The sequence below is a fragment of the Clinocottus analis genome, unplaced genomic scaffold (assembly GCF_023055335.1).
Source record: "Clinocottus analis isolate CAN_PGR_092001 unplaced genomic scaffold, fCliAna1.0.p SCAF_17, whole genome shotgun sequence".
Taxonomy (NCBI): domain Eukaryota; kingdom Metazoa; phylum Chordata; class Actinopteri; order Perciformes; family Cottidae; genus Clinocottus; species Clinocottus analis.
In genome coordinates, this window is record NW_027175898.1 from 9,703,060 (window position 1) to 9,721,182 (window position 18,123).

At 39.6% G+C, this 18,123-nt stretch overlaps 2 protein-coding genes across 4 annotated transcripts in view; one reads left to right on the forward strand and one right to left on the reverse strand.

The window, feature by feature from the left end:
* The window catches only part of LOC137787675 (brain-enriched guanylate kinase-associated protein), a 30,925-nt gene extending 17,128 nt beyond the window's left edge, over positions 1-13,797 (forward strand). For both annotated transcript variants that reach the window (XM_068580355.1, XM_068580354.1), the window contains 3 exons: positions 5,362-5,469; positions 7,604-7,687; positions 10,109-13,797. In XM_068580355.1, coding sequence (XP_068436456.1) covers positions 5,362-5,469; positions 7,604-7,687; positions 10,109-11,659 — 1,743 coding nt within the window. In that variant the 3' untranslated portion in view covers positions 11,660-13,797. The remainder of the gene's footprint in view (positions 1-5,361; positions 5,470-7,603; positions 7,688-10,108) is intronic.
* Positions 13,798-15,017: 1,220 nt separating this feature from the next.
* The window catches only part of wdr25 (WD repeat domain 25), a 16,682-nt gene continuing 13,576 nt past the window's right edge, over positions 15,018-18,123 (reverse strand). For both annotated transcript variants that reach the window (XM_068580753.1, XM_068580752.1), the window contains exons 5-7: positions 17,547-17,717; positions 16,994-17,134; positions 15,018-15,606 (exon numbers count right to left, since the gene is read on the reverse strand). In XM_068580753.1, coding sequence (XP_068436854.1) covers positions 15,385-15,606; positions 16,994-17,134; positions 17,547-17,717 — 534 coding nt within the window. In that variant the 3' untranslated portion in view covers positions 15,018-15,384. The remainder of the gene's footprint in view (positions 15,607-16,993; positions 17,135-17,546; positions 17,718-18,123) is intronic.

An 18,123-nucleotide genomic window follows, 5' to 3' on the forward strand; every position in this document is an offset into this window, starting at 1 on the left:
TCTGGATAAACAGTGTTGCAGATTAAGCTGTTTGTAAAGATGAGACCAAAGAAATGTTCCTGAAATATAACTCTGGCAATGTGACTGATTAGTTATAGCTTGGTGCCTGTGAGACTGTTTTATAAGATACAAATTAATCTTGGAGCCTCTTCTGAAGTAGTGCTGATGCAAGCAGGAAGGACATATTTGAATATAACTGTTAGTCAGGTAGTCATTTGTTCTCTTTCCCATAATATATTTGAATAAATGCAATAAAGTCATGAACTAAAGGTAAAGACACTATAATTACTACTCTTACTTCTCGTTATGTAATAGGCGATTCTATATGATATATATATACGTTTTAATGATATTTATTATCTTTATTTTGTCCAAAATGTTGGACTGTAGTGATTCAGGAGCTGTCCGGGGTGCTGGCCATGGGACTGGCAGGAAATATAAGCCTCACTCAATGCCTGTCCTCCTAATAAGGGTAAAGTCCACTCCAGCAGGGAGTCACAATAATTCACTTGACATTCAGGAAATATTGTAATTCATAAAGGAGATGCAGCTATTGATTAGAGATCCCTCTTAAAGCAAGAAACAGACGCAACGAAAACATCAAGTTAGCATTCAAAAACATTAAAACTCATAGCCAGTGGAAAGTAACTAAGTACATTTAGTGCAATTGTTAGGTATTTGTCCATTATACTGCTCTAATAACTTGCTTTACTTTGCAGATTTAACTATTATGTGTGCATATATGCATAGGCAAATTGATCCATAAACACGTACATCTGCTTGATTACAATACTATTTATTAAAAGTTGATATACTGTTATGAATGGCAAATAGTTTTGCTGAAAATGGTTTAACCTTTTTTTTGTTATTGTCATTTTTAAGTTTGCTATTCAAAGCATCTCCCGAAGTGCCAGCATGGTCAACTTCTGCTCTCGGTATGCAGTACATTCCTCTCCGGATGTATTAATCTATTCCCTTTCAAAATCCTCACAATTATTTATGTGTTTATTTCTGAAACACAGATACGCGGTCTAATCTCTGGGGTCCTCTGATTGGTTCTTTCTTTGCCAAGCCTATATGAAGGAACATTAAGATGATCAATACTATTTGATTCAGGATCGATGCATTTTAGCTGCATAGTTTATCAGACATGAACACTACAGACATCTAAATCTAAAACAGGGAATCATGGAATATGTGCGAGAGGGATGAATAGACTGGAGGAGACGTCTGAAAATATGAACACAATAAGTTTGGTTCAATAAGGAGTGTAGTTGGTGAACACAGTAGTTATAAAAAGAGAATATTTTAGTTGTCTTGTTTTGTTAAAGAATGCTCAAATAATAATAGCTTCTACATGTGTTTTCCAATGTGAAAGGATGAATCGTAGCTTGTGCTGAGCAAAGAACCTGTTGTGTCTGTGTATGAATGTGTTGCTGTATGATCTTCATCGATGCCTGCAGTGCATTAATTGGTGCCTTTAACACGACACTCGTCAATTATAACTCTTCAATAAAAAGTTGTTTAATACACATGGGAGAGTATCACCCCAGTGAAACGCAACAGATGTCACACACATAATAATTTACTCTGCATTTCTCAGGAGCAGAGAAACAGCAGCTGAGATGAAAATTAAAAATTGTGCAACTATTGGGACTAATTAAAAACCTTGTTGTTCCCACACATTTAACAAAGATTGTGTTGTTAGAAAACAATATGTTTGATAACATATGTATTGGAGATACAGTGGCTGTAAAGATGGATGGCTCACCATTACTTTAATTAATTATCGGTCTGTTTTGTCATGAATATTTTACACATGAGAAAGGTCTATTGAGTTGTTAAAGAAAACTTCAAATTTCGAGCTAACACAACTCAAAGCATATTATTTTCCCTCTCGTGTTTTTAAGACTTTCTCTCCTGCCACCAGCGTGGCCATTGAGGTCTTGGCCGACTTTCTCTTTGGTTTCTTTACATTTTTTACTCACAATATTTAAATGTATCTGCTTTATTCAGGAAGGATATTTGGTGTCAGCATTACTTGGTTAGAACATTTGATTTATTTAAAGTAAATAAGTTTAAAGTAAGATTGTATTTACTGGAGTGGAGTTGTTCAGTAATTGCATCTCATGGGATCTCGGCATCATTTGTTGTGCAGTGAAAAGGCTGAATCTCCAGCAGAATACTTAAATCAAATTGGGAACGACTAAGAAAAACTGACATATTTTTCACTTTTTATACAATATGCTCTCAATTTAACACAAGTTTTGATCAATAATTGGATCTAAAAGTTTAGTTTTTTCTTAGTTTTTGTTATTATGGTTTTATTCCATTACATATCTGCATACAGCAGAGAACTGGCTCTTGTGTTAGCTCAGTCAGGATTTCAATGTGTGTTCAAATGCCACGGCCATCTAGTTGCTCAGTAATTAAGAGAAACTTACACATTTGTATGATCAAAAGACAAAAACAGATTGGATTGAGTCTCAGAACTACAGTGTGGTGGGAAACAATATCCCTGCATGTCTACTGGGTCAATCTCCATAAGATCAGATAGTCAAAATGTGTATATTAATTTTCCTCGATGCCGTTATGTGTGGCAGCAACTGATAAGAGCGTCTTGGTGACAGCCTGAGTACCCGACACAAGGTGACGATAGGAGATAGCAAAAGTCAGTGTGCACAGCTGTGATTCTTCCACTGGCAATGAAGCTGTAATTAAAATTACACTTCCTCCCTCTCTCCAAAGTACAGTACAAGATCATGTTCATCATATTGGGGCTACAAAGACTGTTCATTTTTTATCTAAAAACACTGGTTCTCGTTTTGCCTTAAAACATGCGTAAGTATCAGTCTGTAAGAAGATCTGAGAGATTACTGGATACATCAAAGTGTTCAAAGTCAGGAGCTAAAGGAAAAAGCTGCTCAAAGTGGCAAATTATTGTTAAAAATGTGCAACATGGTTTTCACATTTCTTTTGCCGTTATAGGGTCAATTTTGCTGGCATCACACTCAACGTTACTACATGTTTTAAAAGCCTTTTTTTCTAGAGGGATTTTTGAGATAAGAAGAAACAGATATTAAAGCTGAACCTGCTTGATGTTTTATGGGGGGATTAATAAGCAGAACGTCTTTCGCCTTTTACTAATATAAAAGGTGCGCTATAAAATATTTTGACAACCCTTACCCTCACAAACCTTTTTGCCTGCAAACCAGAAGTCAAAACCAACAAACCCAAAAGGGTATTATTGTGTTGTAGTTTTTGCCTATTGCAATGTAATAATACCATTTTATGTCAAGATAATTGCTGAGGTTTTGGATGGTGGGTCAATAAATAACTACAGGTTCTTTTAAAGCAACATTAATCAATATATTTACATTAATAATGAATAAAATTACTATACATGAATGAATTATGACTCAACTTTGCTCCAACAGCACAGAGTATTAATGTCTTTTAGCTCGTTGCTTTGTTTTCACTTTTTAGATTCAATCTCATCAGCGTAATTTGGTGAGCATAGTGGAGCATGCAGCTCAAGACAGATATTTCATCCATAATTTAGTGAACCCAAAACCAAACTAAAATGAGATTAAATATTGGACTTGCATTCACCAGGTGGACACAAACAAGACTCCAAATGAAGGGCAAAGCATGTCTGTTGGGGTGTAAATAGGAAACTAATTGCTAACAAATTAGCCATACTAATGTAATAAGGGGATAATATGTGAATTCATGCGAACAACTTGTTCTCCTGCCCCAATGTGCCCAAAATTTAATACTGGTTTAAGTAAGATTTGTATTCAGGTCAACGACTTTTGTTCTGTTGGAAGATCTGCTGCAAAAATAAAGTGATTGATGTAAAGGTGTAACTTGTCATCTGTGGATTTATTCATGTTAACTTTATATTATTGATGTCCAATGTTGCCTTTATGACATCATTTAATATTAGTTGTTTTATTTTACGTCACTCTTGTTAATACGGCATGAAACATATATTTCACATTACAAAACTATTATGTATATTAATATCTGGATGAGGAATTGTCTTTGATCAAAGACAGAATGGGCAACAATTACATATCTGGACTAGTGTCCTAATGTGGTCATCTCCACTACAGCATCAGAAAATGTGAATATAAATGCAGAGTAATGAGCTGGAGAAAGAGTGCCAGGAAGCTGCATGTCCCAACAGCTGATTAATGAGATCCTAACAGAATTTAAATATCAATGCTGGCCTTTTGCTTCAACTGACATTAATTGCCACCTATTAGATTGGCTCTGCACCCCTGTATTTAAAAAACAATCACCGCCATTGAGAGATTAGAGGAGAGAAGGGTAGGAGGCCAAGCGAGTGCTCAAAGCTGTGCCATTTGTCAGCTGGCGCTGGGTGGCAGTTTTCACGATTATTAGTGTGTGATTTTGTGTGTGTGTGTGTGTGTGTGTGTGTGTGTGTGTGTGTGTGTGTGTGACAGAGAGAACATTGTTTTTTTAGCCCACAGGAACCACTACTCCATGGCTCCTACAGAAGCTGCAGCTTACAGTGTAAAGATGTGGTACAGAATAATTTCCACATGTTAAAAATGGAAATAGTTCATCCTCTATGAACAAGGAATGTGTACCGAATCAATCTGTCTCATTAGTTTTATGTGTGTAACTATGACTTTTAGGCTGATACGGCTAGATGAGGTCTGGACCACCAGAATCATGAGGGCTAATCTTTAGGGAACCATGAACGTTGATGTTGAACTGCATGACAGTGTGGCAGACAGTTGTCAAGATTAAAGTGGGCAGACAGAAAGATAAAGGAGCCAACAAGATGACATTGCCATCATTAGACTCTACTTTACTGGGGCTGAAATGTCACTCCAGCGCAGTCATTTTGCATTTCTTTGACAGTATTTACTGAAAATGCAAAGAGTGTTTCATTTGTCTTTCTCACTCGCTCCCACTTTGTTTTCCTCTCTCCTTTATCCCCCCCTCTACTTGTCTATCTCCCAGAGTAATTGATATGATATGAGCGCTGGCAAGTGTAATCTTCTTTTAATTAAGACCTGCTGCTGGCTCCGTCTTCAGACTGATAGTGATTTACGGCTCTCGTTCTCTCATTTTTCTTCTCCTCCTCTATCATCTTTTTTTCCTTCAGTTTCTCCTCCAACTTTGGCTCCCTCATCTTTCTCTCGTTATCGCAATTCTTTGCGCTCTAACCTTTTACCTCCTGCCCCTCCACCCACTCATCATCTATTCAGTCAACCTCTAATTTTGAACAAAACAAAGCAAGATAAAAAAAAGGTTGGTTTTTTTAATGTTTTTTTGTTTTTCAATTTCTCGTCTCCCTTGTCAATTATCTCTCTTACACTGCAGTCCCAGCACCATGAAGAGGAAAAGAGGGGCCTCAGTCGGGAAATCCTCCTCCTCAACAGCCACCTCATGGATGCGAAGATCACAATCAATAAACTCAGAGAGGACAACGTGAGTACCCAGAGCTGCATATGTAATATAAGCTTCACCTGACATCACTGTCAGCGTTTTGCTTACTCGAACACAATGAAAGTTCAATTGAAGACATGCCCAAATCATATTCCACCTTCAACCCCACAAATTCGGCAGTAGTCTGGGGCATTATGGGCCACATAGATTTGGGGCCCTGGGACAGCTGCTGTCCTTGCCTGGTCTGGTAATCCAGCTTTCTTAGCACCTCTTCAACTCCGACAACTCTTCAAAAAGCTGACAGAAACTTTCTCTTGCCACATTTCCAGCCTTCTCTGAGATCTTACTTTTGCTTAAAGACTCATATCCACAACATTTTTGCAACATGCTGGATATTTGTGCTTTAGGGAGCCACAGCAGATAGAGGAATTAACTCTAAGCCACTGGGTGTTTTATAGTGATTATACCAAAATCAATGGGCATCCTCAGGGCGGCTAGAATTTGGAGCCGAAGCTGCAGGGATCTGAGCTCAGGGGCATGTGGCAATCTGTTTTTTCAATGGGGGCTTCAGGTTAGGTTAGATTTTCTTTCTTTGGTCTATGTGGCAATTTTTTAGCACTTCTGAGCTGTAGAGTATTTTGACAATCCCCCCCTGATCGGGTCAGGCTGATTGGAGTCAAGGTTCATTTAGAATGGGAGGATAATTTGTCCCATAAGAGCCAGAGGCAAGGCCGGCCTTTCCTCCAGAGAGCAAGCTTTGAATTTACTACTTATAACATGGGATGCATTGTTTTTTTAAAGACCATAAAGAGATACAAAACGACCACAAGGAGATGCAAAATTCCACAAAGAGAATCCAAACGACCACAAAGAGAGTAAAAATTACCACAAAGCGAACACAAGAAACTGCAAACGTGACTACAAAGAGACATTAAGACTACAGCACAAAACATCTGCAGCCTGCTGTAGTCTCGCTCACTTGTTTTAGAGATAGTCCCATCATTGCCCATGCTAATTAAAGGGTATCTGACTGCACACACACCAGATCTAAACAAAGCCACAATATACTTGGATTACTCTATTCACAGTCATCTAAAATATATACATTATATTAAGAAACATTTTAAGACCTCACAAAAACTGTCTCGACATCAGCTGGTGAATGACATTCCCAGCAAACCAGACCACACAACTCTTACTAACTATGACATCACCAAGGTCCCAGCGGTTTATTTGACACGTCCACAGAAACTACAGGGAGTCCAAATGTCGTCAGTCGACAAAAATAAAATAAATAGTGATTCAAAAAGCGGTCAGTGTTAACAGGTGAGGGAGTTGAAACTGTCAAAGGGATGGCTATGAGGTTATGGGAAGTATTGTCAGGGCTGTGTGGTAATAAAGGCTCAGGGAGGCTAAAGTGCAGCAAAAGCTGGCTTTTATAAGAGGATGGATTTCACAGAAGAGGGAGGGTAAGAGGAAGTGAACTTAGCCAGATAACCACCAACACAAAAACATGTATTCAGAAAATCAGAAAACAGTTCCACTGAGCAACTGCTGTGGCAATGGATCACCCTCCTTTGCTCTAAAATTTAAAGTAAAAATAAAGAAAATCATCTTTAATCAATATTGCTGCATAGCTTCTGGAGGTTGGAATGTGCAGATATGCATAAGAAAATTAGCGAAGACTGTACAGAGCCAATATACTACACATGAAAAGTTAGTATTATGATCCCTTAATGTACAATCTCGTGAAATAATATGGTCAAGGTGAAAAATATGAGTTGACTAATTATATTCCACCAGCTTCAATAGAAGAATTTGTTCCTTTTATTTGACGGATACTTCTCCCAATTTTCTAATGGAATACAAATTGTGTACAATGTATTATACGTTATCCTGTAAATGTCTTATTATTACATCATATATGTGTACATATGTGTCTATGTTTATTATATGTGTTGCTATAGTACCACAGTTACAATATATTACTGTATCCGAAAATTATTTCCCCCAAAAGTCTCCCATAATTACACAATAATTAACCTACAATTAGAAGCCTGTATTGTAAAGTGAACACACAATTTAAATTGGTTAAAAGCTTACTTGAACTACACTGGCTGCCAATAGTAACAAGAATGAATATGGTGACAGAGGATAATCTTTCTGCCTCTTACAGGACGTGTATAGAAAAGACTGCAACTTGGCCGCCCAGCTGCTGCAAGGCTCCAAGTCTCACTACAGAGCACACAAGATGTCTGAGGTGAGCTCCCCAACACTGCTGCAACTGCATCCATGAGTAAATTCAATTCTGTACTGCAATAATAATAATGTTTGCATACCGTGGGACTAAAAAATTAACCATTTAGACAAATTACTTGAATAGATTTACTTGTTTTACCAAATAAGACAAGATAGAATTATTATTGTTATACTTCCTCCACAATAGCAGAAGGCTGAACACGGTTCAGAATAAGCAGCGTGATTAGAACTGTTAGTTAGCTTTATTATGGAAATTCAGGGCTTTTAGTCAACCGCTACAGCTCTGAGTTTGATGGATGAAACTACATCATCCATCACTGAACTGTATACAGTTTAGCAGAACACTATTAGTCTGCTAATGAACTAGTCTTAGTGCATTATTTCTGTGATGGAGAGAGGTTGTGTAAGTGTACCCTTTAGCCTTGGTGAAGGGTTTTCACAATAAGATGGAGGCACAGTGCTCAAAGCCTCTTTGGTGGGATTGATGAAGGTCTGCTGGCTGAAGGGCCATCTGTCTGCACCCCGGCTTTGCATAATGAATAAAAGAAATTCTGGCCTGAGATGACACCTGATGCACAAAAGAATAAAACTTATACTTTTCAAAAGGGCTGATAACAAAAATACATATTTTGATATTTATATATTCTTCGGATCTCATATCATTTCAGATAAGAAATGGAACAATTCAACTTCAAAAACCTCTAAAAAAATATGTTTTAGTGATGGACAAGAAGGAAGACTGAAGGTTATTCGTACTAGCTTATACCAACACGATGTAACCTTAGAAGAGCAGCAGCCACTGTGGCAATACGTGACGATTATGGGATGACACTAAGTCAGTGGTTCTCAACTGGTCTGTCTGTGGGACACACCATCACTCGTGGAGGACAATTTTAAACGGAGGAAAATTTCAAACTTCTCAATCTGATTTAATAAAAGGATGGTTCAATTTGAACCTGAGATAGTACAGAACATCACAGTATGAATGCAAAAACACACACTGCATACGTGCCTTATGAAATCATTTACAGACAGTTGCGGTAATTAACAAGGGGCAGAGGCTCGGCAAAAAGTCAATTGAGGAGGAGTGCATTTTACATGGTCTCACTTTCAATAAAATAACGTGGTTATAAAACATGGAAATGTAAAACTTACTCCATTAGTAGAGTATTTTGAAGAAAGAGCTTTTACAGAGTGACTGAATTACCAGAATGACTAAAACAATAAGTGCCAGTTCCATCACCATTCAACCACTTATTTCCGTAAATGGAACAAGACCTGCAGACGTGTATGCTTTCACGTGGATTAAAACTGTGTGACTGTTAATTAAGATTTGCCTCAGATAGCAGCTAATGCTGAGCTAGCTCACTTGGCACACACACACTGTATATGTGCTCCCCCTCCACAGCCTCACCTACTTTCCATCTTTATTCCCTCTGGGAGAGGCAGTGCTAAAAATAGCTCAGACTTAAAAGATGCAGGTTATTTTAATGCAGAGGCAAGTTTCTATTTCTTAACAAAGCCAAGTCAGTATTTTATCTTTTTTTTTCTATTCCCAGCTGGAGACCCCGAGCACTAGTTTAATTTGAATCTAAGCCGTTCCCTGTGGAAATGATGTGTTTGATGGTAGACGGAAGAAAGAGGGAGAGAGGAGGAATGAAGGCCTCTTGGTCAATGAAGGCATTGGAGCAAGAGGAGAAAGATGAAAGGATAAAGAAAGGGATGAGAAAAGAGAGAACTCAGTGTGGCAGAACATACTGATCCCGACCAGCTTTAATAGGCACAAAGAAACCAGTTCGTAATTGACAGGAACACTTTTCTCAAACATTACCCAATCAAACGGGTAATGTGTCTGTCTGTGTTTGCGAGAGTGAGGCAAGAGAGGAAGAGAGAGACAGAGAAACAGATGGAAGAGAGAACAACACAGAATTATTTGGAAAGACAAAAAAAGTGTCCAAAAAATGTGTTCAATGTAATCATTTTCCTATTACAACAGGAAACAGAAAATTATTTTGAAAAAAAGATTTTGTTTTTGGAAAAGGAAAGCAGAAAACAATTAAATACAAAAAGCGTTTGTTCAGCAATTTTCTGACAAGTTCATTAAAGGGGCCAAGAAGTGCAATTCCTCTGAGATAAACTAACTGTGTGAGCTTTGAATTTCTTTCTAAACTAGAACTATGGATTAAAATCCTTGAGGAAAGACTCTAAACATAGCTTCTGTGCAGATGCAGAATGCATGTTTAAGGAAAAGATTCAAGTTGATTCTATAAATAATTAAGGAAGTTTTTGAGAGATAATTTTTTGGCTAGATTTAAAGACTGGCTCAGCAGCTGTCACAAACAAATCTATACAGTGTATATATTTTTGTTTTTATTTCCCAGCTTCATGTAGCTTCTTTTGTCCCTTTCTTTTTCTGTTGTAGCTTCCGCCAGATTTCCAGGAACGCATCAGTTCCCACTTGGAGAAACATAATCGGGGTAGCGGAGCCACCATAGCAATGTGCCACTCCAACTACTCTGACGCTGTGCCCGCAACCGTAATTGCCAAAGTCCTGGCAAAGCCTGAACCTGGAAGCAGTTGCCCTGTAACACGCTCACCCAGCCCGCAGCCACAGGATGGAGACTTTCTTGCAGCAAGGGGAAGCACTGATCACCTGAACCGTCGCATTTCATATAAAACATCTGACCTGTACTGCAGCGACACAGCCCTCTACTGTCCTGAACGATGGCAAGATACGGAGCGCAGGCAGAGCGTTGACCTCCACGGCAACGGTTTGCTCCAGCTACACGCCCAAAACTCCACTGACAGCAACCCGGATGAAGAGGCCTACCAATCTGGAAGTTTCTCCCACCATGAGCCTCCATCCTCCTTCCACCATCACGATGACTTTGGCACTGGTAGCCTCCCTGCCTCTAGTTCCTACTCTAGCTTCAGCCTTGCATCGGATGAGAAGGGAGGAGTTGTTAGTAGTGGTGGTGGTTGTGGGCGCACTGCCAGCAGCACCTTATCCTCTTCCCACCAAGGTCTCTACATGGACTGGCGAGATGGTGGCAGTGGGGACTATGAGCGCAAAAGCATGTCCTCTTATGATAAAGACAGTCTAAGCTTCCAGAAGTCTCTCAGCATCCAGCATATGGTGGCCCCCAGGAGTCCACAGAAGGGCAATTCAGCGGCGTACACAAGGACTGCTTCATGCTTCAGTGAACCATACCATTCCAGCACTCCTCGTCTGGCCTCCTCTCACAGCATGGGCTCCACAATTGGACTGGGCCCGGCTCGTGGAGGAGCTCTGGACAGCCGAAGTGACATCCAGGTCACTGAGGACGACCTGAGCAACCGCTGGAGACAGCTCAGTGTAGAAGACATCAACACGTTCTCGTCTTCTTACCGTGATCTCACAGGGCGTGCCTCTCCGTACAGTTTCTCTGAGCGCCACTTTGCCATGGGCCCTTCCAGTAAGGCGAAGGGGTCTCTCTACAGCAGCTTCCAAGAAGGAGATGACATCTTCCACAGCCGTGTGCTGGACCAGTGTTTTGGTGTTGGTCCGCCGTCACCCAGCCGCAGTCAGAAACCTATAGAGCATCGGAAGCAGGAGAAGACTTCCGCGCTGTATAGAGCCAAGGAGGACAGTCAGGACTCTGAGTGTAGTTTGTTCCTCTCGGGGAGCTCTAAAGAGAAGGAGACTGGTGGAGGAGCAACGGCAGCAAGCAGTGCCAAGAAGGACTACGTGAATCTGAACGCAGATAGCTCTTCCGAGTCCTTACACCAAAGCTCCCTGGAAGCCTCAAGTCTTCAACACTACCCCAGCCCCAGGCCGAGTGTTCGGCCTCGCCCGAGCTCCAGCTCTGCTCTCAGTGTTGGTCCCGCACTCCCAAAGAAGTCCTCTCCAAGATACCAAAAATTTGGCAGCACAGGATTGACGAGGAAGGACAGTTTGACCAAGGCACAGCTCTACGGTACACTGCTGAACTGAGCAGAGAGGGAGAGAGCTTTTCATTTTATGCATGATGATGATGATGAACTTACTGTACTGTTCTGTACCGTATGTGTAAAAAGATCCTTGCACCAAACACATACAGTATGTGGTGTGATTGGGTATTAAGCTGTTGTTGTTTTATGTATCTTTTAGTCAAGGCACGTTTCTGGCAGTCTGCAACACTTTTTCTATTGTGTGTCATGATACGGTGTAGCTACCTGACACCAGCAATTCTGTATGTTTTTATTTGATGATTATTAGAGCTAGTGCGATCGGGGGAAACTACAAAAACAGACCGAGCTACATGAACATACTGTGCAATTTGCTCTTTTTTGTGTTAAGTACTGTTAGTAAAACCAGCGAAAGACCATTAGTGGTAGTGGATCCTGCTGACTCCAAGCTGTTAAAAATATTTACTCTTTTGTCTGAAACCATATGCATGTTATATATAATGCAGAAATAAGATGGAAAAACTAATTTCCTGCTTAATTATTCAACATAGCAACCTTATCTGTAATCGCCACTGACTAAAACGGATGTTTTATTTCCGTTTCCAAATTGGCTACACAAGAGATTTTATGTAAAAGCTTTGTAATATTTATAGCAATACACTTAATTTAGACGGTGAGAACTCCTTTCTGACGCTATCGTTCCCACTTTTTTATTTGAAACTCCAAATCTCTATATATCATTTTGAATAAATACAATTACAATATGTTGCCAGGTGAACAAAAACTAATGAAATATACACATAGTAGAAATTGTTAAATAGAATTGCAGGATTTTTTGCTAGAATTTTTCTTATTTTTGTATTAAAGAGGCTGCACAGTAGCTACCCTCATACCAGGACACCTGTGAAATTGCCTTAAACCAGTTCAGGGGACAGAATGGTCTCCATTACAACAACTTTGTACATACTGTATTATCTGATGTATTGTTACTGTACGTATACCCTACTGTTAAAGTGTGTGCTCTTCCTGTTAGACATTACACACACAATGCCAGTTTCTAGACTGGGGATATTTTTCAGTGGAGATCTCCATTGTAATTTGTTTTTAGTGAAAGACAAAAGAAGCGGAATCCCCGTCTGATAATCTGGTCCACGCAGTCAAATTTCTACATCGACACAAACTCTTAAACACTGTTGGCACCAGTTGCACAAACCAAAACAAGTCAGTGCTGGCTGGTCTCGCTTTTGAGAGACGTTACTGAGACGGTACTAAGAAACGACTGATTAAAGACAAAATGTACAGTCAGTGTTTTGTTTTTAAACCAGCATGCTAAATTCGACTATTATAGGGAGAACACTGTGAAAATAGGCACAGCATGTATATATGCTTACATAGAAAGCGGCAAAGACATGCTGCCCCGTTGGAGAATTTCAACGATGATAATAAGCCTTATGATAAAGAAAGAATTGCAGAGAGGTCGTCCTGCTGGCCCACAATCATGCTACCATCTGCTACAGTTAGCTGTATGGATGGGGACAATGTTCCAACATCTGTGCACCCTTTGGCATGATAGTTCTTCGAAGGATTTCTTCCTGCCTGCGTAGCTCTATAGATCTGGGAGGAATGGTGAAAGGGATAAGATAAATAGTCAGAACTATGCTTTGCCCTCCAGCAGCCTCATATAGATTCTTCTGGAAGGCCAAGCTTCTTTCTATCCCATCCCTGCAGGAAACTGGCTTTAAGGCTGTTTTTTTTTTAAGATTTAAAAACTGGATCTCTTTTTTTGACCTGGCATGTTATGAAGGGGAAATTACGCCACAAAAAGTCTCCAATTATAGTCCTATTTCATACTGTGTATAGGTAATAAATGTAACGAATGTACAGCGGGATTGAGAGAATATATGGTTATTTTTGTTGTGGACATAATGTATAAAAAGAGATATAGAAAATACTTCCACCATTATTATTACACTATGACTATTTTATATCCAGTTTTAGTTGTTGATATATTTATTGAATGTTTTGACCCTGAATGAAGAGGCTGAAGCGTTTCTGTCCTGTTCTACCTCCAGCCCCGTTCCAGGAACAACAGGCCAGCCGTCTAAATGTCATGTTTGTCTGTCTAATGCATGGTTATATATTTTTGATGTATGTTTATTTACTTAATAAAGATGAGTGTTTGGAAATACATCATTGACTTCCAGGGATATTGTTTTGCACTAATTATTTCTGAAGATTCCAATTGACTTCCTCAACTGATTGTAGTCACTCCTATGTGTATTCATTATATTTGCTAATCGGCTTTGAGAAGCCGCAATTCAGCTTTTGTGTTATCCTGTCAAAAGTTCTATTTTTGTGGTCCTCAAGATCACGTTCATTTCAACCTTGTAAAGGTTAGCGTTTTCCAGACAGCACACCTTAGCTTAGTTTGGTTTACGTTTTTTGTTTAGTTTGTGTTGTCGTTTGCCATTTCTCAACATATTATTTCCGTTTGGACAAGGTTCTGTTGAACTTTTTTCTTTTAATCAAATGACAGTGAGAGGCTTTTCGGAAATTGCCAGATTTACAGATGTTTAAGCTAAACAAATGCGTTGATTGATCACCTGATAGGAAATTCAGGATCCATTTTGGAAATTCCTAGAAAAACCTTTATGATTTTGGCATGGAATTTCACTGACGTTTTTTCCTCACTGTCCTCGACACCCACTGTGACAGGACTTAACACACATTTGTCAATATAATGGTTAACTTGAAGATTTATGTGGTTAAGTTTAAAGTTTGGTTACCTGCCTGTTTAACATCAAAGAGGCAAAACCCTATTCAAATCATCTTCTGTCCTAAAATGCTCCCCAACGTTCACCCTGGTTTCTGCCTTTGCTGGTCCTGGACTTTATCTTACATCTTCAATTTGTTTTAATGTTGACATCTTCCATATTGAAAGTGCTAGCCAGCCCAAAAACACATAAGAATCACAAACAGCGGTAGCTACGCCACTAAAAACATGCAAATTAGCATTTGCCACAAATTACTTGATGGTCATTTAATAATGTTAATTGAACTATTAACTACAGTATTCACAAGCACAGCGGCTAGAGAAAGGACTGAGCTATTAGAATTGAAAGTGTACTTTAAGGACTGTTTTGCTATATGCTGAATAAAGATCATAAGCGTCTGTCTGCACTTTGCTGCTCTGTTGTTGACTGGTAGGATTTTGGATGAATCTAGCAATGTTTTGACAGATGTCTGCATATTTTCTCTAGTTTTGTAGTTGTCGCTGTGTGATTATTTAAGCTGTCAGTGTGAAAATAAAATGTCTTTATCAGAGCAGTGAGAACAAAAAGGCACAGAGGAAAGTGATGTGTATGTGGAATGAAAAACACTTCTGATGAAAAAAAGGCCTTAAGAGATTTTTATTTTGACAAAAACTTCAAGAAGAAGATGCTGAAGCCCGTGACTGTTTTTAGAGTCAAAGCTGATCATAAAACTCATTAAAGGTGTGTGTGTGTGTGTGTGTGTGTGTGTGTGTGTGTGTGTGTGTGTGTGTGCGTGTACCTACATACACTGTCTGTGAGGATGTTAAAACAACTGGACAAATAAGAATTACATGCTTACAATAACATTTACATCATAATTTGTTTTGCCACGTTCTCATCATCTCATGCACAGAGATTATGAGAGATAAAGTCTGGAAGATGAATGTGCACACAAGGTTCCCCTTTAATAAAATCCTCTTGGTCTTTTTCAGTCCATAATTACTTGTTCACTCAGTCCTTAGTGCCAGACCTTGATCTCACCGGCCCAGTCGCAGGTGGCCGCAGTGGAAGGCAGAATGGGATGCTGAGAAACACACAGGCAGGGCTGGCCGTGGGCGTGGAGAGTGTGCAGAATACGAGCATGGTGGTAATCGTAGAAGTAAGCGGAGCCGGTGGAGCTTCCTGAGGCTAGGATGGTTCCATCCAGGGAAAACTCACACTGCACCGCGTATCCCTCAACCTAGAACGAGAACGTACTGCATGTGTCAATTACAATGCGTAGGCCTTCCACCTGCATATTTGCTGGGTTGTAATCCAGTTAATAACAGGTTTGGGCAGCCTAAATGTTAGAATAGCGGGCATGTGTTCTTTAACATCTCTGGTTGTATATTAGTAGTCTGTTTAATTTCATTCTGATCTGGATATTTAATCTTTTAAATGGTTTCTCAATTGAATTTCTGGAAAGGTTTACTATACCACAAATCAGTGAATAAAATTGAAAAACTGAAATGACTCACGAGTTTGCCACACTGTTGAGCATCATTGTATAGAAATAAATGCAGTCTCCTTTTAAAGATCAACAGTAGTATAATAATACAAGTCGCTTTACGTGCAACTCGTAGGATGACGTAAAATTACTCTGACCATGAGATCTATAAGTTTATATCAGTCTATATTAGCTATATAACAGTTTCATGCCCATGTGTGGTCTGTACTGTACTAATGGAAATATAGAATGTCACAGAAAAAGACTGTATTGTAGTTTTAGAAGATAACCGCTTGGTTTGTCTAACTCACAATGCTACTCTATCTTTTCTCTTATCCTAGAAATGAATGAAGAAGACTCACTTCAGGATCAGTTTGTACGGTATAAATGTTTAGATGGACCGATAAGTATGAATATACATATGGACACAGCATCGTGTTAGTACCTATCTTTTATTTGTAGGTATTTTTGATCAGTAAAGTCTGTCATAAAGTATTTACAAATCACAATTAAGGTTTTCAGATACACGTAATCCCATGTACTCTGTGTGTTTGTTTTCAAGGACTAAGAAAACATGAAAAAGGTTCAGAAATGAAAAGTCTTTGTGTTTCTGGAATGTTGAATTTTCTTTTTCGTTGATCTAAAATGTTGTGTTTTTCACCTCAGGGCCAACAACAACAACAACAAAACAGGACCAAGAATGTGAACTACCACTTTGTTTCCTGTCCATTACTGGATTTTTGTTAAATCAACAAATCACACACACACACACACACACACACACACACACACACACACACACACACACACACACACACACACACACACACCACTGTCGCAGCTCATCATGCTTTCAGTTATATTTGCCAGTGATAATCTGCTCTGTTTGCCTTCCTCTGTGGCAATATTGTTTTGCAGTGTGTTTTCTTTGGGGGAGGGTGTTGCGGAGGAAACAAGCTATGGATCGACAGTACACGTCAGCTATATGGTGTGTAGGTTGCATGTGTGTATACGTTTATTCTACTGCCTTTCTACAGTTTTATGAGCATGTGGGATATTGCGGAAGTTGTTTGTGTGCGTGTACATTCTGTATTGATCAGGCCTGCGTTAACCCCATCCCGAGGCCACAGTCGTTACTGACCTTGTGCGCTTCGTATCGCCGCCTCTTGTTCATTCTATACGGCTGCTGGGAGGAGAACACTGCGATGTAGTCCCCGTTAGTCTGGGCAACAAAGGACTCCTCCAAGGGGTGGAGAGCCAGACTGGGGCACGTGTATCGCTCCTGGTGGCCAAAAAAGTGTGGGAAACCACCCAGTAGGGCAATTAATTAACCATGAAGCTAACTGTATTTCAACTAAACTATTATTTGAGGACCCAAAAAAGTGTTATGTTCAGATTTTGTTACTTGGAAAAGCTTTATCATATCATTCAATTTGTTGACCACGGCACAGTTTGTGTGGTGTTAAAAGGCATAGTACACTGTTTCTGTTATTCTGTTCAATCTTAATATCTAAATAGCCCTGGCGACTTCCTGTACTGTTAAAAAAAAAAATCCTTAATTCAACTGCAAAAATAGTGATTCAAGGACACACACAGCTACTCAGTAAAGCACTCACTTCCTTTGGGATTCAACAACCGTCAAATTATGCCATTAATTCAGGGGTATTATTTCTCCTTCACACACATTTATTTACCTGGTAGATCTGGTTGGAGACCTTGGCAGTGGTCTGGTAGTCCCAGGCAATGAGGGTGCGGTCGGCAGAGTCTCTGCTCACGCAGTCAGAACTTGTTATGAAGTCCACACCACCTCTCAGAAACACGATGTCCAGGGTCTGCTGGATCCCTGCTTTGTAAACTTTCACCACCTGGAAGCACACACATTAGAATCAAGCCCTTTAAAACTCGTAGTAGAGCCATGGAGAAGGGTTACTGTGTGAAGAATCTTAAGTAGTTATTTCTACCACATTTAGTACATTTGAAACAATTTAATTTAGTTAGAATCACTGCCATCCATGATGCTTCCACTGCACAGTTTTAGCCTACTTTGACTACACAATGGTCATGACATTCAGCTTGAACGAGCAATTAAAAGGGAGGAGGGAAACCTCTCACAAATAGTCAAACGCAGTACAGGGCGTCAATGGTCGTGGCCTTTAAAGATTTAGTCGACTTGTCCTTTGTAAAGTCATCACACGGTGACAGTTGCTTTTACTTGTGCTGCACTGTTGCAGTATAACAAACACAGTAAGTGAAGCTGCTATAAGGCTAAAG